Source organism: Zootermopsis nevadensis, unplaced genomic scaffold (assembly GCF_977971745.1).
Source record: "Zootermopsis nevadensis isolate Lab colony 2312 unplaced genomic scaffold, Znev_1.0 Znev_ptg000027l, whole genome shotgun sequence".
NCBI lineage: Eukaryota > Metazoa > Arthropoda > Insecta > Blattodea > Termopsidae > Zootermopsis > Zootermopsis nevadensis.
The window spans coordinates 3,861,223-3,882,665 of record NW_028259159.1 but is presented as its reverse complement, the minus strand read 5'-3'; the positions used below and the strand labels follow the sequence as shown (position 1 = coordinate 3,882,665).

The window sequence follows — 21,443 nt, the reverse complement described above, 5'->3', positions numbered from 1 at the left end:
TATATTTCGATTTTTCGATAATTTCGTACTATTGAGCTGATTATTAGTAGCAGTTAGCGACATCTTTTATGATTTACATGTACTTTGTGTAAGTAATAATTGCTGCTGCGTAAAGATGTCGCCTATGTGTCTGTTTTGTATTTAATTATTTTTGTCGTGTTGGCTTTCCTGTCGTAGCAGTAATATGGCGGGTAATGAGCTTTACAGATTTTGAAAGTATGAAGTGTAACTGACGAATTATGTATATAGAGGATTTAAAGAAAGACTTTTATAACGTGTTAATTGGAAAGGTAACTTATTTTATGATTTTTTTACACTTTAAATTATAAGTTTAACTAAACTTAAGTTGTATTTTCGAATTCTGTTAAGGTATATTAAATGTAAATATACAACCTTGATATCAAGCTGCTCATTTCTTAGAATTGAATTTGGTCATCTTATCTTATAAAGACTAATATTAAAGAAGTAACTATTTTCTGAATGTCCTTATAACTAACTAATTAGTTGGATTAGGGACCCGAAGGATCATCACCGAATTAACCAAAGTCCTCCACTGGTCCCTACCCTGGACCACAAAATCCAGTCGCCGAATGGCCCAACACAGATTGCATTCGTTATGTCTCTCTGTATGACTTGCATCTGCTTCTTCAACTGCTTTTTTCCAGAGGATACTTCTACTAGTGAATTATGACATTGATGCAATATGCACATGCAAAATTCTTCAGTACCTATTTCGATGTGACAGTATTATCTACACATTGGTTCCTGTGCAAGGGATAACCGATCTTCAGAATGCCTATGAAGAAAACTGTGAAGAGGTAAAGTACTTGCTGTCTTGATTTTGTACACAAAAAAGTTAACCATTTTATTTTCACAAAATTTACTGAAAGTCAATACAGATTTGCTAATCTTTATTAACAACTTCTATTAGAAAATAATGTGAAACAGTAGCATTGAAATTTACATTGTTATTGTGTTGTTATTTATACAGATAAAGTATGTTGTGCTTGTGAACTGTGGTGGCACCATAGACATTGTTGATTCACTTCAGCCTGAAGAGGATGTCGTGTTCTTTGTTATTGACAGTCACAAACCAACTGATGTATGCAATATTTATAATAATGGACAGGTGAGGTGAATGCTATGACTCTTTTCATTTGGGCTAAGTTTAATGGTTTTTAATTATGTAATTTGGTGTTTGAGACTCATTTTGCACTTTGTTCATTGCCCTAGCACAAGTTATTTTTAATTTTTTTCCAGATAAGATTGCTGTCTAAGGCAGAAGATGATGAAGGTATTCCAGAATTTGAAGAAATTTTCCAGGATGAGGTGATGTATATATCATGCATTTGGACTCTTGTTTGCAATGGTGAATTACCTGGTATGAGTTTTTTGAGGACTAGAAAGGTGAAAAGAGAGACATCCCCTTAGCAGAATGTATAAAATTTGCAGTAAATGATTTTACTTATTGACATTATTATATTTTTTTTATTAACACAAACACGTTAGTTGATCACTAATATTTCCTAGTTATATTGCCTGAATCTTGACAGTTTTATGAGGATAGTTTTTACATTTATTATAACTGAATGTTTCATACAGGAGTCTTGTGGGTCTTGTAGTCTATTGAATGATTTATTATATGAAAAATGTCTTCGTTCAACATTTTTTCCTTCAGTCAGAAGAGGATGATCAAAATTGTTCAGATGATGGCTCAGGTGATGAGGACGGAGCAGAAGAGTCACGACAGGCAAAACGACGACGTCTGGGTGAAGAAGCAGTGCTTAGGAGACGGGAACGACGTCTGTGGGAGGAGAAGAGAGACCGACTTATGTTTAACTACACTCAGTTCAGTTATTATGGTCATTCGGTGAGTTAGAATCATGGTAGAATTTAAGGTCTCATATCCTAGCAAACGTGGTGGAAGAACTTTACAACGTTGCAGTGGCCATGTACTTGAAACTCTTTAGCATGCATCCAGTGCTGAGTTTCAGTCAGAAATTGTAATTTATTTATGCTTTCCAAAATGTAAATTAAATTAAACTAAGTTAACCTGTTACTGAACTCAGACAAATCAGAGAAATATTGACGAAGGGAAGTAAGTTACCCTTGCGCTTAAACACTGAGATGTGAAAGCATGTACAGAGTGCAAAGGTAACATTTCATGCATTCCTAATATTGCCACCGGACAAAAGTGAGTGTTCAGTGTGGTGGAAACAACTCACACAATTGATTTCACAGACTAGCAGCATGAGTAGGCCTCTGAGCCAGTCTTGACATCGTGGCAGAGCTAAAAATCCCTGCCCTTCCTACAAACCCAGTTGTATGACCTCTGCTGTGAAAAACGCAAATCCTACAAGATATTTTTTTGCCACCATGTCTGTACTACCTCTGGGGGTCAAAACAACAGGAGTGTGGAGCTAATCACAAACTTTCTTCTAGTGCCATAATTTATAGTACTCCATGATGTGGTGTTAAGGCTATTGTATCCCTTACCTTTTCAACGCCATATGTCTGTGATAAATTATTGTATTGCTTCCCTTGTTCACATAGAGGATATTGAATAGTATTAAATCAGTGCATGCAGTCATGTTAGCCTTTGTTCTCAGCTGCAGTACATTGCTTTGTGCTCCTCTTTCTGGGGTAGCATGTGTGGTAAGATGTTTACATGGGAAGCAAGGAATCCAAGTTGACTCTTTTCCGAGACAACAGCTGTTCACATCAACTGTCTGCTGTTTTTGCCATCATGGTTTCATTTTTTTTCCAGAGTGCTGTGATAATATTTGAACTTGCATGGAAGCTGTCAAAGGACAACATGGACCTGTTGTGGTAAGCGTGATAATTAAAATACAATACTCTGGTTTTTGTCCATTATAAATATTAAATTTTAGAGTTTAATCTGTCAGGAGATATTAATAATAAATACATTAAATATGTGAAACTCGATTTTCAGGATAGTTTATGAAATAAGAAAATTTCAAAGTTTAGAAATAGATGAAGCTAAGATTTTCAAATGCATAACTTTTTCCCTAAACTGCAGCATATTTTTAATTATGTTGTAGTAAAGGGTTCCAAAACTTATTGAGAAACTTCAGATGATATGTGATTGTTGATTTTAAAATGTATATACACATGTGTTTCAGGTGGGCAATTGTGGCTGTTACAGAGCAAATATTGTTGGGTAAAGTGGAAAATTATCAGTATGTTCTGGAGACAGGGAATTTGCAGGGTCACGTCGCTCGTCTTGGTTACCAAGGTGAGGTGTTGTATGACGAGAACTCCACCCATCATAAGACTGCACTGAAGATTACGTATGACAAGGAGTATCCTTTAAAATACAGTGCATTATATATGTTGGGATATGCACTATTGTGTTTAAAAAGGAAACTGTCCACATAAAAGTACTACCAGAATATAGTAAAATTATTTTCCTGTGTTATAGTTTTTTATCATTACTGGAATGTTTCAGTGTTAGATGTTAGAACACACATTGATATTTGAATATTTTATGTAGCCCCTTAACATAATGACAGCCTGAATTTAGCACTTTATCGTCATTGGACAGTGGAAGCAAGCCTTCGGCACTCGATGTACTCGGCTGTGAAGTTAAAACTCTGGACTCTTCGTGGAGAGAATAAACTTCATGAGTTGCTTGCTGAGATGGGGTGAGATAAATTTATATTTCTGAACATTATGTTTGGGCACAGGTCAGTATAGTGAGTAGGTTGTAGGCTGGATGATTGTCGTTTGACTCCTGGTAGGGGCGAGAGATTTATTCTCTCAGCTACTCTATCCAGATAAGCTGTGTTGCCTATCCAGCCGAGTCGGTACTGGGTTCTTTTCCCTTTGGGTAAAGTGAGTGGTGTGTGAAACTGATCACTTCTGTATCTGTATCCACCCTTCGTCCTGCTGTCCGTTGGATACCAGGGATGTTTGATTGATCACTCACCTCCATCTACTGCTGAGAGCCCATAGTTGTTTATGGCATGGAGTTTAATAAGTGCCAGAGAAAACTTTTCCTTTCACCTTTATAGAACTATGTTAAATATGCAAAGAGTTTTAATGTTGTAAATTCTTATATTGAGATAGGCCCTGTACTTAACCTTATTCTTATTGGATGAAATTTGAAATCTGAGTGTCAGTTGAGGTATCTTGAAAATCTGAGTCAGGTACATGATATTTTGATATGTCTCAGCATTACATATGTCAGCTGTTTGCATTATTCTTTGCTTCTTGTATATGAGTATGTGGTCTGTGGTTGGTTACTTTATATTGAATTATAGATGTTGATATTTTTGTATCTGGTTGGTACAAAAAATAATATAATTTAAAGACAGAGTCTGTTGTTGGTGTAAAATGAGATTAGGTAATAAAGAGGAACACAAGCAGAAAAAGGAACTACAGTGACAGCAGAGAACACTACGTAACTTACTCTGTGGTAACGTAACAACCCAGAGTTTCTCAACTGCTGATACCAAGTAATACCATTGGACATGGTCCTGAATCGGTCCCATCTGCCTCTGATTCTCTTTTGTGTGATATTATTCTTCAATATTTACATTTTAAGCATTTTCAAATTATTTGTTAGATACAGTAATATGCAGAGAAATTATGTGAGGATGTACTTCAAATATTACTGCAAAACATATTTTATCCTTTGTAGATTGCCTCTTGTTCAGAGCAGGCAGAAGTTCAACGCAATGGACCTAGTGCTTCGTCAAGAGTTTCACTCGATGATAGCCAAGCTTGCAGATAAGTACCAGTTGCATGACATCGTTATTGCGTCGTTCACTTTGCAGTATGGCTTCCGTAGTCGCTATTGTGCTGCTGATGTGGTGTATGCTATGCTTGCCACTCTGGAATTCACAGTAAGTTGCATTTGTGTTCTGTTGTTGTTGTTGTTGTTGTCCCCCCACCCCCTTCTCACCTTAGTAGCACGTTTCTTACACTGATCCCAATGCAAAGTATGAATGTAAGTGCAAGATTAAACTGCATTTTTGAGTTGTTAATTTGAATTTTGTAATAAAGAAATTATTCATCACATGTTTGTATTTGGGAGGTTGATGTGGAATAAGATTACTTTTAAATTTTCATTAATTTAGTTTCAGTTTATCAACATTTGATAGTATACAGTAGAAATTACTTGTTTAGTGTGCAAAGGAAAACTGCAAAATAAGGCAAATGTTGATGATTGTGTATTATGCAAGTTAAATGAAGATGGGAGAATTAGAACTTCTGACAGGTAGAACACATACAAAAATTAAAAATAATGAAGTGTTCTCATTTCCTCTCCGCCTGGATACATTTAATTTGTACAGGATACGACAGTTGTAATATAATAATCGATTTTGTGTTTTCTTTTTCTTCTCACCCATCACTTTAAAAAACAGTGAAACCTCTATAAACCGTGCCTTATTATACTACCGACTCTGATATACTGCGGCTGTGATCATGTCCCCCAACACGATTACATGTCTTTTACGTCATACAAATTTCTAGGTTACATTTGAAAGGTTTTGTTACATTTTAAGACCGTATTGCAACATTCCTTGCTGTAGAGTGTGGGTACAGAGGGTAAAGTCTGTAGTCCGAAAATATCGCAGACATCAGTTCCAACAAACTACATTATGTGACTATTTTTGTAAGGAGGCATAAATATTAAGTAATTTAGAGTGGTCTGTGTCGGTAGCATTGGTGAAACATAAGTTTGAAATGTGCCTTACATTTTGTATATTTTAGTCACTGGATAAATATACTTAATATTGGATTCCAAAATTAGATAAATGTCAATTTCACATTTAATGCGGGTACTGAACCTGTCCCCCGAAACCCACGTCATATCGAGGTTCCACTGTATATTCGAGTGTTTGGTGTATTAGATTACCACTTATGAAGTTTGTTTCTGTCAGGGAAGGGGTAAATCACCAGGCGATTGCTTCGTAGATGCTTTGGACTGTTTGTCCAGGTATGTATCAACAGATCAATCTGTGATGTTCTGTTGTTTGCAAAATACATGTTATTACATTTCGCTTGTTTAAATCACGTTATAATCGGCTGGTTTTGTGGCTGGAATACAAAAACAAAGTTTGTTTTATGTTTTAATTTCTTTTTTTAGTATCTCATTTTATTTCACTCGAGCTGTGCTCTATGTTTTGTTTGTTTAGACAGAAGAAAGATTTGTTGGAAGATGGAATTCAGAAAGCAAAACGAATGCTGATGTGTATCTTCAAGCAAGTACAAGCTGCACTAGACATGCATCAAGTTATTTCAGCTGGTCCATTTGTTTACTTGGTATTACAAGAGGTATGATTCGCCACTATCGTGCTTTGCTGGTGGACTGTAATTAGTTCCTGTTGCTTGTTTCTGGATTTCTGACAGTATGTTATTGTTAAGTTTCCATAAGGTATGAAGTGTGATGCTTGTAGTTTTTGCATGTGGTATTCCATCTCGGTACCCAAACATTGTGGCCTTAAATATAATTTTGGACTTCAATCCCAAATCAGTGCTGAAACAGCATAAGAATTTCGATGAAATTCCTGTTACATCAATATTGAAAGTGACAGCCTTAATGATCTTCAACTCTGGTGTAAGTTTTGTTCATGTGGTTGAATATGAAGCAATTTACTGGTGTTTTATTTTTTATAGGGCACATTAGATGCAAAGATGTTCTCTCGCCCTCATTGCATCACCCTTCTGGCTCACTTCGCTCTAAAAGCACATGTGGCGAGCTCACGGAATCGCAAAGCGTCTAGCCTGCCCCTGATTGCATCAGCACCGCATGATTTGGACAAGGGCACCTGTCTAATCGTTGGAATTCCTCCTACTTGTGAGGACTCACCAAAGAAGTAAGTTCAAGCTGTTTGTAGTACCATGGAAAATTATCTTTCCATCGATAGCAACTTCTTAAAAATTCTTTGAATCGCCAAACATTCTTTTGTCTCACTTAAGACATGAATGACTGTTTTGTCTTGGAATATTGTTCTCCCCTCCCCATCCATTTGTATGTAGTATCTGATTTTGTTGTAGTTTCTTCGGCAGAGCCTTTGAACGTGCAGCAGAGAAAACCAGCGCCAGAATGCTACCAGACTACTTCGATAGTTCCAGTGAGTACTGATTCGTGTTTCACCTTTCCTGCTTTGAAACGTTATCATTCCCTTGCCTATAGAGGGCATCTGGGTTGTGTTTTAAACTCATTTTAATGCTTTTCTTTACAGTTGTTGAACTTAAGACTGAAGACAGGACAAGATTTTTCGATGCTTTGACGACTCTGCTGAGTTAGGATGAATAATAATTTAGTGATTCCTGCTACATATCACGGTTTTTGTTTTCCATTACAACTTGTGTTATTTTAACAGCACACTTTTAATTCCACTAAAGATAGCGTGGAATGCGCAGAGACAGTACTTTCTGCCAGTTTTTGAATGGCGGTGAAACTGAACCAATGGAAAGAACTCAACCTTAACTATGGATAATGACATGAGCATGCGTTTCTGTTCATGTTTAGAGATGTTTCTGGAAACTTTGCTTTCCATGTAGTACTGAAAAGATGTGGTATGGAAAAAAATAAATACTATATGGCAGAAGGGGTAATAGGATTCATAATTATCATCAGAGATATTTTGTTCTTTTAAAATATGGAATGAAGCCATACTGTATGTTTGTGTGTCAAAGTTATGTAAGAATATACGAGGTATTGCTTTTACTTTATTGATATGTTAAAACATTAGAAATTGAACAGCATAAACATTGCATAATCACTGCGCTACATGCAAAGTCTCTACGTGTTCTACAGAGCAACAAAGCCATTTTTGTTGGTAATGTCGAAGGTTCTGTGTCTCGACGCTTTATTCAGAGGTTGAGTCCACTTTGTCAGTAGGGGCTAGGGACCGAGGGATAAATGACAATAAAAAGTTGAATGGAGAAAAATTAAGATTTGTGTTGTATGAAAGACAGTTGACTGTGCGCCAATGCTCCTGCGTTAACATCGACTGCACGTACAAATCTGAACTGTGCTGTAGAAAGTAGCCCTGTTTTTGATTGGATGTTTTTAACTATTTTAATTGACTTTCTCAATTCAAATGTATCATCATCATAATTACTTGGACTGTTTATATTATTAGTAATGTCATTAGTGTATTTATCGACCATGTCTATGTGAAAGCGTGTTCATTGATACACCAAATCATAATAGAATTTTAAAGCGTGCTTTTCAGTCATGTAATTTTTTGTTTTATGTGTACCATTTCAAATAAAACTGACAAATAGAAACAGTTTGGGAGTGAGTAATAACACATTGCAGATGAAGAACGTCCCGAGATGGGCATTTTGATCGACCCGTATTGACACGGCTCAGGAGCAATGTAATGGATCAAGCAATATGGGACCGCTCTGATTTTGTATTCATAGAATCGCTGGACATCTTTATGAATTAAAATTAAATATATTTGCCTCTTTAACGATGAATACTGCAGATTATTGCAGAAATATGATAAAAATAGTTTTTAAATAAAAATCAGGCATTGGAGTGATCTTTTAAAAGTTAAATAGATTAAAAATATTCATTCTTTGGCTCACGTGTCTGAAAACATTTCGAAATGTAAGCCAAAGCTCAGTGTCAACTCTTTAAGCCTGTTAAGAAATTGAAACTGTTGTAATTAAAAACAAGATATTGACATGAATAATAAACTTCGCAGCAAGTGGGACTTTTTAATTTCTTCTGTGTGGAAAATTAATTACAACTACAAATTTGATGCCAATTGTTAGTTTCTGTAATGTTTTATGATCTCATACTGATTTGAAACCTGTGGCTGAGAACCTCTGCCTTTGTTCATCATCATCTTTGGGTTGTGTGCTTTTGTGTATATTCATTGAATGTGCCTAGATTCCCTTTTGACGCGTTTAGATCATGCTCATGGCCCCTGCTGCCATGTGAATGTTGTTTGCGGTTATGTCCGATGATGGGAGGTTTCCATCTAGGAACCTTGTCACAAAGGTGGTAACACTGTGCTCTGTGATCTCAGCGCCGTCTTCCATGACACTCAGCTGCCCTCCTGGGATGTCGATGGCCGTCAGTAACGGCACCGCGTCGTCCAGACCCACAAATTCTCGTAGCAGGTCACTCGTCTCACACTGCAAACAGCCATAAAGAATATGATTCACATTTTTTGTAGCTTGTTTCTCATAATTGAATTATGAGTTTTAAATTACAAATTATTAATGCAGTACATGCTATAGCTGCCATTGGATTTTAAAGAATTAGTTTATCCATATGCTTGCTCCTCATTTTACATTTTTGCCACACACCACCTCCAACGGACTTGGTTTCATAGAATCGCAAACCAGGCTCTACCACCTACACACCACTCAAAAAAAGAAACCTCTGCAGATTGCAGTCACACGTGCCACTGGCTGGCTGGAGGACATCCGCTCAACATTCATAATCATCATTCCATTTCAGTCAATGCCACACAACCTCGTTCTGTACTTACATCACAGCCCACGAAGAAATGCAGCAGTCGGTCCTCATCCCGGCGATTGCTGTCTGTCACCATGGCAAATTGCTCTGCGGCAGGCAGCAAAACAGATTCTGCAAATTCCATCTCCCCTTCTTCTCCCTCTAGTAAATGCAAAATTACACATCCATTTATTTTACTCAAACCAAAGTCCATGTCTAAACATTTCAAAAGTTTTATTCCGTGAAGTTGGGAGTAATCGAGCAGTGTGAAAGTTACTAAAATTAAAGCCAACGGAATATTTTTTTTCAGTTCAATTCAATTTCGCGCACTTTTCACCGGGATTGCTTTTTTTTCTGTGTACGCGGTGTGATGCCGTCATGATGATCGTGAAAATCCACGTCTTGGCTGGGGTTTCAGAATTCAGCACTGTTGGATTTTGGACAGAAACACGAAACCGGCTTGGGATTCGGTGTAAGGATACTAGTACTGAAGATGCCACTGAGTAGCTCGGTCCTCGTGGCCCTATCTTTTCGATCTGATGGCGATAACAAACGGAGCCAGAAATTTTAAATCTGTTATGGAGATATATAATAACCATTCTTACAAATTCTGCACGTCATAATGTGCATACATCACAAATGAAAACATCATGTTCTCCTGAGTAAGAAATTGATGACGACAGTAATAATGATATTAGGAACAAGTGTCATTTATAATTGAGAGCAACATGTTAGCATGTGAATTAAATTGTTTTTCATTTCTTTGCCTTACCTAGATGTGATATTAACAGCACGTAATTTGTAAGCTGTTAATTTAATTAAGATGATTGAATAAAATTAACATTTTGTTATATGAACGTGTTTCTGTAAATTAATAGATTAAGACAAAAAAGAGACATTAGTGTACACAAAATGTGGTTGGAATGGCTGTCTTGGTAATCACACCACATTCTTACCAACAAACAGGATGATTGCTGGGTAGTCGTGCAGTTTACCAGCATACCTCTCTGTCAATATGTTAACGAGCTTTGGTCGCCATGGAAAGTTCTGTAAAAAAACGACAGTCTTATATTCGGTTTGGGTCTATATTAATTTCAATGACATATAAGAACAATGCCAGTTACATACATCCTATGGAACAAACCGATTGCTTCGGAATTTCACATTACTTTGTATTATTGTGGTCTACATTTATTTCTGTTATTAGCTTCTCAAGCACGGGACTATTGACCATGGACATGGTGGTGAGGGTAAAATATTTGCCCCTACCGAAATCGAACTCGGTTGTCTTACTTAACGTAACGGTAACTACTGCCAAGAGTAGTTGAAGTGCCCAAACTGGAAACTTCAAAATGGATCTTCAATAAATAGGGCGTGAAGATAAGAATAAGGATTAGTGAAATGACAGAATTTTTTTTAACTGGGAGATGCTGACAACGTTCGATGCAAGAGGGTGCAAAATGGAATTGATTTTACAAATTAGAAAAAAAAAACATAGTATGAATTAGACGTGTTTTCCGCGAGAAATTTCGCATTTAACACATCGGCTGTGTAGTATCTACGAGCGCAATCATCCCCTGGACAAACAACATGGCAACTCTGAAATCGACATTGAGACACCTGCCAGTCAGCGATTAACACTTCTGACAAACCGATTGCTCTGCATGTGACTCACCTCCCCTAGTGGATCCTCATTCACTTCGCCCCGTCCGTCCGCTGTAATGACGCTGCCGTCGGCGTCAAGTAGAACTAGCGTCGGGATGCCCTGGACGCCGAGTAGAGCCGCCAGTTCGCGACGCCTGTCTTCCTGTTCCCAAGGCACAGCTAACCACGGCATTGTGCTCAGGTACAGTGTGAATGACTCCTCGCTCCTACGTGAACAGAAACTCAACAAAGTTTAAAGTCGTTCACCTTGTCAGTAAATGACTTATTTCTGTGGAAACGAAAGATAGGTGCATTAGCTACCATGTTCTCAAAAGCCATGAATTGGACTCGATCCCGAGTCAGTTGAATGCAATCAGTGATCAATTTTAATATTATCTTTCCGTCTACACTTCACGTAAGACACCAAGAATCGCAGTCCAGTGGTTAGCACACTTGGTGCGTGTTAAGGTGGTTCTGGTTTCAAATATCACCTCGAAGACCGGCTATCAGATATTAAGCTTTCCGTTTCTTGGTTGTCCTTGTGCGGACCTCCAGGTAAATACGCTATGCCTCCTCTTTTTACAATTCTCCAGTGCTGTAACCTGTATAGATAATAAAGCATCGTTAAATAACCCAAGAACTAGTTGATACTCCTTTGATAATTTCCTCGTTTGCACCCATTCTATTACCACGAGCTTTGATTTGATTAAGGCATGAACAGTAGGAATTAAAGTCCTACGAAATTTCAAGTTAGAATTAAAAAATAAATACAGTTACAGGTCTGGATATTTTAATTATTACATTCTTTGTGTAGGAGACAGGAAGAAAAAATATGAGCTGAGTGGTAGCAGGCATTTTTAAATTGTAATTTAATCAAAAATATACAGTTTTTGAAATCGTTTCATTTTTAAATTGTAATCTTTACATTCGTGTTTCCTAAACTAGTGTTTTCCCTTACAGAATATTGTGTTTCAAGTAGTTATGTTTGCTGTGCACAGAAATGTAGGCTAAGACGGGTTATTAGGTCTTCGCTAGGGGACAAAGTGCTACAGAAAATATTTCGGCATAAAAGAGAGGAAGTAGAGGAGGTCGGAGGATCTTCGTACGTAATTAGCGCACTTTGGCAAATGCTACTATAGCAAACAAATCAGGGAGGATATGGTAGGGGTTATGTAGCAGGTATGATAAAATGCAGACAAAATATCAATCGAAAATCTGAAAGGAATAGACCGCTTGGGAGACAGGCATACATGGGACGATAATTTTAATATGTCTCACAAATAGTGTGTGAGGCAATGGACTGGATTAATCTGGCTTAGAATCGAGTCTAGTGGCCGGTTATTGCAAATGCGGTATTAAGCTTTCTGGTTCCATAAAAGGGGGAAAATTTCTTATCTAGCTGAGCTATTATTACAGCTCACGAGGGGCTCAACTGCATGGCGTTAGAGATCTTCGGAACTTACAGAAAGCCTTTTCCATTACTGAAAATATTGTAGTAAGTAAATAAAAATCCCTGGGATGATAGGCTTCCTCTCCTGAGATGTCAGTGAACTGAGTGTCGTGCTATGTTTGCCTGGAAACGGGTACCTGGAGAACCTGAAAAATTCTGGAGGTTCTCTCTTGTGTTTGACATGTTACATAAATGTGTAAAATCGCGTGCCGTAAAACTTTGAAAGATTCGTTCGATATTCGCCAGCAGTAACTTGTTTTAATGTTAACTGCATGGAAGATTTGTCTGTAATAAAAGAAATATACACAAGAACGTCGAGTCTAACTCAAGTCTCGCGGGATTTCCTGACAGTCTGTTGCTTTATCGCGTTCAATTTAATATTCGTAATTCTGTATCATAATTTATTCTGACGTGGAGAAATAAATGCCTGTTCACAATCGAGTTAAACGCGTTAGAGGAAGTTCCTCAGTTCTTTAGAGTTAATTTGGGTACAAAGGTAAAGAAATATGCGAATAAGTATGGTATATTATGCGAGCAAATCAACTACAAGCAGCGGTAGTAGCTGGTATGCAGTGATCAGAATCAACAACATGAAAATCAATTAATACACGCGTTGTCTCTAAATGTAAGAATGTAGCTATTTATTGCTGACAATTTTTCGGGGTCTCCGAACGACGAAAATGAAGGAAATAGTTTATTTTGTTTGTCACAATTATAAGCTGTCAGCTACTTTCAATATAATAAGCTCCTGTGATTATAATGTTAGTTACTTCAGTACACCAGGTCTTGTTTTATGAACGTTTAGTTCATAAAAGTCGAACCTCGGAACTTTAGCTATGAGATTCTATCAGTGACTTTGCACGATGTCATCGAATGATGCTGCTTTATGTACATTTTTTTTTAAATTTAAATGATCTGGTTTTCCTTTGTATTTACGGTGTAATTGTTATAATAAGTTTTGTTAATTACAAAGTAATTAGTATTTATTATAATGATTATATGTTACACACACATATCCACTTCATTCTTATTTATGTCACAATATCTCCTTCAAATTGAAGTTCAGAGTTTTTCTGCTTACAGAATTTTTACAGCTTTAAAGAAAATTTCTTTACGTAAAACGAGGAATTTGTGTCTACCATTAATTACACTGCCGAAGACAGTGATTGACGGAATAATAAACTTTTCCACCCCGCACATGTTCTGATAAATCCGACGTCAAGCAGGCATAAATCACACCTGGTTTATGAATTGTGTTTGGATCCTTGACCAGCCACAAATACTTCCACATTTCCACGCGCCATTACACTGATCATCTCTAGTACACGCCACATATTTCTCGTCGGCGCTGACACCTCTAGTATAACACCACGCGTTCCAGTATCTGCCACATTCCTTCCTACAGAAACCTTTACGACACTCAAATTTACCACCGTAAGCGTCAAAAATAGTCAGCAGTAGAATCATCACCAAGGTAACGTCGAATAATTTCATTTCTGTCTAGTTGTCGTTATTTCGCCTTTGCGCAGAGCAGATGCTTGCTGACTGCGTCCGTACTAATTTCTTACGACAACATTTATCCGGCCATTTGTAGTATCAGCTTAATGACTCTTAATAGCTCTATAGTGTAAAATCTCCCTTGAATAATTGATAGTTATTAAGCTGTTGGACATTAACTAATGCGTTCATTTTTTCTTCAGACAACAGTAGATAAAATGAGGACATTAATAGTTTTGTATCATATTATTTTATAGGATAAGCCATTACTATCTAAATTACACCACTGTCAGAATAATGACATACCATGTCAGGACGTCAGGATACTAGGAGCTAGTTCGTCACTGTTTTCCTGTGCAGGTTGTGTCGAAACAGGTTAATGACCTAATGCTTTTCAAATTACATATGATGTGTTCCCAAATGACCTTTACAATTAGATTAAATCCCGTTGCATCTCATTCCCTTACCTTCACTATACACTGTTTCCCGTTGAATTTTAACGAGTGTTTTTCCAGCAGTTATTGTCATATCTTAGTATCACTACGTGCTGGACTATTTCTTCTTTTGCCCGATTACACTTACAAAGCAAAACTGTAGTAGCTATTACTTCTTTTCATATTAATTTCTAACCCTTCCCGTGGGCATCTGTCACATTTGTTAGTTAACAAAGCAAAGCTTACTACAAGCTGGAGGACCTGAGTTCAGATGCCGACATGGACAGAATCTTCCTCTCGCCATCACCACTTCCAGACCTATTCTGATGACCACCCAGCCTCCTATCCACTGGGTTACTGGGGGTTCTTTCCTCGAGGGTACCACTCCCCGTACATCTTCATGGCGAGTTTTTAAAAGAGACAACTTTAGATTTACCACATTAAGTATTTTAATTGGGTCGGACAGTGCGTTTTTGTTTGAATTTTGCTGATTTATTTCTTCAGCACGGCAGTTTTCACAGCAGGGGCTATTTCTAAGCACTTAGGAGTGTTAAGTTGTCGGTTTGGCGGACTAGTCAACAAAATGCAGTGGTTGGCCTCTCGAGCAATCCCCTACAACCGGTGTCTAGTCTTTCGTAATTAGGGATTCGAAACACACAAAAATACAGGTTTATAATCGTTCTGTTCAACGTATGTTATGTCTTGTTTTCACATGTCTGCACTCGAACAGGGCAAAGGTTTATATGTAGACACATGTTTATGGTAATGTTTAATTTTGTGAGGCGAAATTTTGTGGTGTGCCGTCATGTGTTTTTTTTTGTTAAATGAACGACAGCAAATTGACATAAATTAAATGGCTTGAAAACGTTGACAGATACATGAAATGGGCGGTATATTTTAATAGAGACTTACTACAAGCTGGAGGACCTGAGTTCAGATGCCGACATGGACAGAATCTTCCTCTCGCCATCACCACTTCCAGACCTATTCTGATGACCACCCAGCCTCCTATCCACTGGGTTACTGGGGGTTCTTTCCTCGAGGGTACCACTCCCCGTACATCTTCATGGCGAGTTTTTAAAAGAGACAACTTTAAATTTACCACATTTATGTAACGTGATAGCGTTGTACGATCTTATTAAATTACGCAAACTGACGGATGCTCGACGTCCGTCTTCATTTCAATCCTTCCCATCATTCTTTTCCTCTCTACTTCCTCCGTGTTAGAAATAAATCCCAGTGAAACTAATTTATACTCCAGAAGCCAATTTTCTCGCTTACTGGTCTTATATCATTACACTGCGACTTAAATTTTACTTCCAGTCTCCCTCTTTTTATGTTGAACATTAAGGACGGGTGAGATGAATGATAAGCCCTGAAGCGTACGGATAAATTTTAAGGGATAGCAGAGAGAGAGATGGCATAATAGCATAGAAGAAGCAGAGAATAGGGGGAATAGGAGGATGATAAATTGAAGGTTGGTAAAACAACTTTTACTGTTAAACTTGGAGCAACAGAGGCTTTTGTTCCCATGGCAACGTTCCGCTCTCACATCCCACACACCCGAGCATTACTTTACTGTTACTTGGCTCATGCACAACAGTGGCGTATGTGCCAGCGATATCCAGTTCTCCCTTTGTTTTCCACTATCTTTCCCTTCATACAACGAGGAACCGCGATCTGTTATCCTTACAAGTTAAAGGCACGTGAAATTGTTTTTTGTTCATTAAAAGATCCGGTTAGAAAGTTTTAGTGTTGACGATTACATAAATGGTGATGGCGCGAAACTTTGAGATGCGCCTGAGCTCAAGACCTGACGTGTCCGGAATTTGCACATGTGTAAGTGGTTCACTAAACTGTAAAATTATAATTATTAATTACCTTACATCTCACCATACAGACTGGAACCTTTGGAGGGATGTACACGTCATAAATTTTCCCGAACCTTTTTCGTGTGGTTTTTATTTGCTTCCTCCGGTAAGCCAGCCACTACCCAAAACGAATCCTGACCACCATTTTACCCACACAGCTCATGGGGTGGAGTATTCGTATACCTACTTGTCGGCAACCCTGTGACTGGGTGTCATTCGGTTATGGAGGTGGATCGTCGGGTTGGCGTCTCGGCCAGATTTACCCACAGGGAAATAGAAAGACACGCCGGGAGTGTTTCAAGGATCCCAAGGATGCTGACTGCAATCGAACACTAGACTTACAGTCTGTACCACTGACATAACTATTGCTGCAGACGCATTCTCAGATTAAATTCAGTGCAAAAGTATTTTAGAGAGCGGTAGAACAAGATGAAGCTGTGGTGGTAACAGTATGGCAGATTTAAGAGGAAACAGCCTCAGCTGTGAGGTTGGGAGGTTGCTCAGGTGGACTATGATATTAGTGGTGATGGAGACTTCAAGTTATGTGATCACATAGTTAGAATAGCATTCCTAAATTTTTGAAACTGTGCGGAAGCAACTACAAGCAATTGGCTGCGTGACTCCATGATAAGGGACTCGCTTCATAGGACACAACAGTTTCTGTTGCCCTGTCTCATTTTATCAGTTTCTCGTTCCCTTGAATGCGCATAAGTAGACTGTCACTGGTAATAAAACGGGGGAGCTACCCCTCGTAACCGTTTACCCTACGCAGGGGACGAAACACTGGTGACTGAGCAGGTGTTCGAAGCCGCAACAGCTGGCACAAAGGCAGTGAGTGTGTGATGACAAGAATCTGCGCCTATTCATATAATCTGTTTTAGCCTAATTGAGCGGATCACGATATCTGCTGTGTATCCCCGATAACGAAAGAATCTACTTTCATTCCAAGACCAGCCAAGTCCAGGGTCTGGGATGAAGCCCCTGACATGGGATTCACGGTGTGATAATGTCAGGGTTATCGCACATCTCGCGCTGCGATGGTCGATGAGAATGGTGAAACAGTGATTAGCATAAGAAAACTTGCTTCATTAACACTTCGTTCTTGGCCACCGGTAGTGAACCCGGGTCTCCGTGATGAGAAGACAACTTATAGCCGCCTGCACATACTGATCGATTTTCATGAAATTTGTTATGAAGGTTATGCCAATGGTGGTTACGCCGGTCTGCCTTCAACACGAACTTCGAAATGGGAGCTATAGTAACGTGAAGTCTATGCAGGGTCCAGAGAATGTATGTCGTTATCAGTATGTAAGATAGTACAAGCCGGTATTCCCTTAGTCTCAACGTTGCATCCCGAAACGAAAGCTAAACATGAGCGCGGTTGCCACCATATCTGTCGGGTGAAACCAGGGCACGGTAGGTTTGAATTCTGGAGGTGCCGTGTTCGAATTTGGACTGAGTACTGCCTAACCTTAACATGATTCTCTTTCCTACGCCCAAATTCGGAGTAAGTTGGAAGCAGACGGTGCGGTTCATTTCACAACCTTTTCTAACTGGTCAAGGAAATGTTTTCAGCTACATCTGCTTCACTCTTTCCTCATTCGTTTCTTACCTCCCTCTTCTTTCTTTTTCATCTTAGTCTTTTTCTCTTTGTTTCCTTCCCCTCTCTGTCATTATATCCGTCTCTTTCTTTCCATCTTTCGTAAATTCCGCCACCTACGTCCACCAACTGTGACTTGACTCCACTGTCATGTGATCGATTAGCGGAAGAGTTTGGTCGTTTTCAAAGAACGTGTTTAAATTAATTCGTCCTTTCACAAACTGTACGCGTAAGGGGATCATCAGCCTTAAATGAAAGGTGGGTGGTAAGGAAATAAAGCATGCAGTTAGACCTGTTTCCTGCTGAATTCGTATGTTAGAACCAGTCCTAACCTGCTTTCATAACGGTTGTTTTGAACTTTGGACAAAACGTCTGAACATCATCACAAATTCATATTAATTAAGTAACCAGTTTACAATTCCTTACACTTCACCTGCCATCACATTAACTACGCCCGGTCGGTTTCCTCTGAAGGTAGTCTGTTCCGCGCTGTACACAGGAAGTGTGCACACTGCACTTTATTGACTGGAGGGTGCGTCGCCCTGAGGGTGTGCAGCACTGGAACATTACGGGGGAGGGGAGGTCCAAGTGGGCTCTATTTTAGAATGAGGGAGGGAGAACGCCGAACAACGGGTTTCGAGTTCCGCCTTCGGTATCGGCATCATAACCAAAGTTTACGTAACGACGCTATCTCAACTGCAGAGGTAACAGTCGCTCAGCTGATCAGAAAATTGTTACGACTTTTATGGAACCCGAATTTTCATTACCGTGCTCGCAAGAGTTCGTCATTGGTCCTTACTATGAGGAGAGAAATGGAATGCAAACTTTGTTCAGTCCTTTTCTGTCTAACTTCAATTAAATTTGCCTAACATAATAAGATACTTCTGTTATTCAAATCAAAGTCTGCGAGGACTTCAGTGGAAAGACGGGTGTAGACATTAGATTCGTGGCAGTTTTCTTACGAAGAATTTCTATATTCAGTTACGGAACAGCTACGAAACTTTGCACAAATTTATTCGATTACGCTCTGGTCACATGCAGCCTTTAAAGGGAAATGAGTATTGCAAGATGTGTGAGATCGTGTTATAATATGAACCAGTAGAACAAGCAGGTTAGGTCTACATGGGTTCGATATATATAAGAAATTGAATAAACGTCAAACAGTTATAGGTCCAACTGGAGTAATTTACAGACGTTTTTATTAAATAATACTCAGAAATGCACCTGGTGAGATGTGACATTCTCAAGGCGGTGACGATGTCCGTCTTGGCCTTCAGAGTTGTAATGCCGTGTGGACATGTAGAAAGATACCAACACCTCGACGGAATCCCTAAAAATGGAGCCAATACGTTCCTCCGGAACGTCGGTATCTGCGTACAGGTCCGGACGGCGATTCCACCCAGAAGACCATCATTGACATCATGACCGTCGCGGGACACTCAAATCTCAGATAAGAATGTTCACATTTATCGTTCGCACTCACTTCGTTTCAAGAGAACCTGGGAACTAACTTTAGAAAATGTGCCTACCTGTCAGAGCTGACGAAAATCACCTCGAAATTATGCCCTTTCGCCCGCGCTTTGCTGTACGTCTCGATGAGTTGGGGCGTGAATGCTTTGCAGGGCGGACACTGTAACAACACAAAGCTGTGTGATATTGGTTGCTGTCCACCGATCAATAGCCAAGATTGTTATTCGGGACAGTGTTGTCTCTTCAGCTGATTGATTGAGGTTAGCCTTTGTGCCATGCTGCATTAACGCCCTGCTAAGTTGTCAAGTCTTTGTAAACTTTATAAATATCGCGTAGTCCAGCGGACCGATCTTCGTTTAAATATGCATGAAGGGCATGACATAGGAAGGCACCATGAATTCCTCCTCAGTAATATAACCAACTTGTATGTATAATTAGGTGTTTTAACATATTCCCCTATGAAATTATCACCGTCTACCAAGGAAAAACAAACATGTTCAATCGATAATACTTACCCAGTGCGCCGAGAAATATATTCCTTTGACTAGACCGTCCAACTCGGAGTACCTAACTTCGCTGTCGGATGCTGACAACTTGGAAGCGGCCCTTTTTCCACCAGGAAGGTACGACCCGGCCTCCCTGAGCACCTCTGTGAGTGCGCGCGGTGTCCAAGGAAACAAGGCGCCAGTAGGATCCTCGTTCAACCTCTCACAACCGTTTCTGGTGATGAGGCGCCCTGTTGCGCCTTCCAGGAGCACCAGAGTTGGCCCCCCAACTTGTGCCCTGTAGCGGCGACTCAATCTTACCTGTAAGATAAGAAATTTGGGGTGCTGGGTGTCGGCTTCTTCGAACTTCATACTTAATTAATTTTTAACTATAATTTTGCAATGTGGTGACTGCTAAGTCGATCAGGATCAGTCGCTTTTCATTACATTTCCTCCCACGGCTTTCACAGCTTAATATTTTCATGAAAATAAAGCGTTTCATGCTGTTATTTGGTACAGGAATATCCGTACTGTCCTTAAAATTGAACTTAGGCGTCGTATTTTGCACAGGCAAGTTGGAGATTAGTTTCCAGAGTGTTTAATTGTTTCAAGCGAGATGCAGAGAATGGTCGACTTTTGCAAGGTCGCATGAACGCGCCTTTGATAAACACGATACCAATCTTATGACAGTTCAGCTCGAGAGGAAGATTTTGTAACACCCCAGCTTTGCGTTTCTGTCTCGGCACGAGAATCCGTCAGTCATCTGCCTTCTTGTTTGAATTTTGTGATATGATAGCCACAGTTGTGAAGACATTCCACTGCGAAGTCACACTTGGTAGGCTCCCTTCTCTCTTGTTTGTCCATGATCTGGCCGACAGCGATGCGTGTGAGATCAATACCACAATCTTGATCTCGGGTGTTCTAACTTCATAGTCCTCCTGATAATGGAACTTCTACGAGAGTACACGGCTCAACTTCCCAGGTGACAGTCATATTCAATTTTACCTTTTATTAATAACAGGCTACTAAAATGCTCCTTGAATTTATACTGTTTTCAAGTTGTATTTCATAAAGTTGTCTTCATCTGCACGGCTTTAGAATCCTCCACTTTTTACACTTTCATCGGTTTGTCCAATAGCACGCTGACTGTGCCCTTTCCAGATTTGTGACTTTTCCCTTTGAATAAAGGATGCCAGTGTTTACTTTCTTAAACGGTGGGACAGAGAGAAATGACATCACAGCTGCAGAGGGGAAGACCAGGTCTGTCGATTCCAAACTAACTACACTTTGCTGTCTGCATTGTGGATTTTACAAGGATCGATCTTTGGTCCGGTCACAGAGAGGGCAGGTCTTCAGCTGATATCACTACGTTATTAAGTAACTCGGAGCAACATTGGAACAAGTAAAGTCTGCTCTTATGTTTCAATCTGTTAAGTGAGTGGCGAGGAAGGCTACAATAAACATTATTATGCGAACGGATTTTTGAGGGGTTGGATTGGATTTTATGGGTCAAGATAGGTTCCAGTGACCGGACCTTA

At 39.2% G+C, this 21,443-nt stretch overlaps 2 protein-coding genes across 2 annotated transcripts in view; one reads left to right on the top strand and one right to left on the bottom strand.

Annotated features, from left to right (window-relative positions):
• Positions 1-91: 91 nt before the first annotated feature.
• On the top strand, positions 92-8,273 carry Cdc45 (cell division cycle protein 45). Its single transcript, XM_022070020.2, has 14 exons — positions 92-290; positions 666-818; positions 992-1,129; positions 1,261-1,329; positions 1,679-1,870; positions 2,768-2,829; positions 3,144-3,323; positions 3,534-3,665; positions 4,664-4,868; positions 5,910-5,965; positions 6,165-6,303; positions 6,646-6,845; positions 7,027-7,103; positions 7,215-8,273. Exons 1-14 carry the CDS (start codon positions 240-242, stop codon positions 7,277-7,279), a joined length of 1,719 nt encoding a protein of 572 aa, XP_021925712.2. The 5' UTR covers positions 92-239; the 3' UTR covers positions 7,280-8,273.
• Positions 7,685-21,443, bottom strand: part of LOC110832744 (nucleoredoxin) — a 30,305-nt gene continuing 16,546 nt past the window's right edge. Inside the window, exons 2-7 of the mRNA XM_022070021.2 lie at positions 19,936-20,226; positions 19,480-19,580; positions 11,130-11,325; positions 10,411-10,501; positions 9,489-9,616; positions 7,685-9,129 (exon numbers count right to left, since the gene is read on the bottom strand). Of these exons, the coding sequence (XP_021925713.2) occupies positions 8,899-9,129; positions 9,489-9,616; positions 10,411-10,501; positions 11,130-11,325; positions 19,480-19,580; positions 19,936-20,226 (1,038 nt within the window). The 3' untranslated portion in view covers positions 7,685-8,898. The remainder of the gene's footprint in view (positions 9,130-9,488; positions 9,617-10,410; positions 10,502-11,129; positions 11,326-19,479; positions 19,581-19,935; positions 20,227-21,443) is intronic.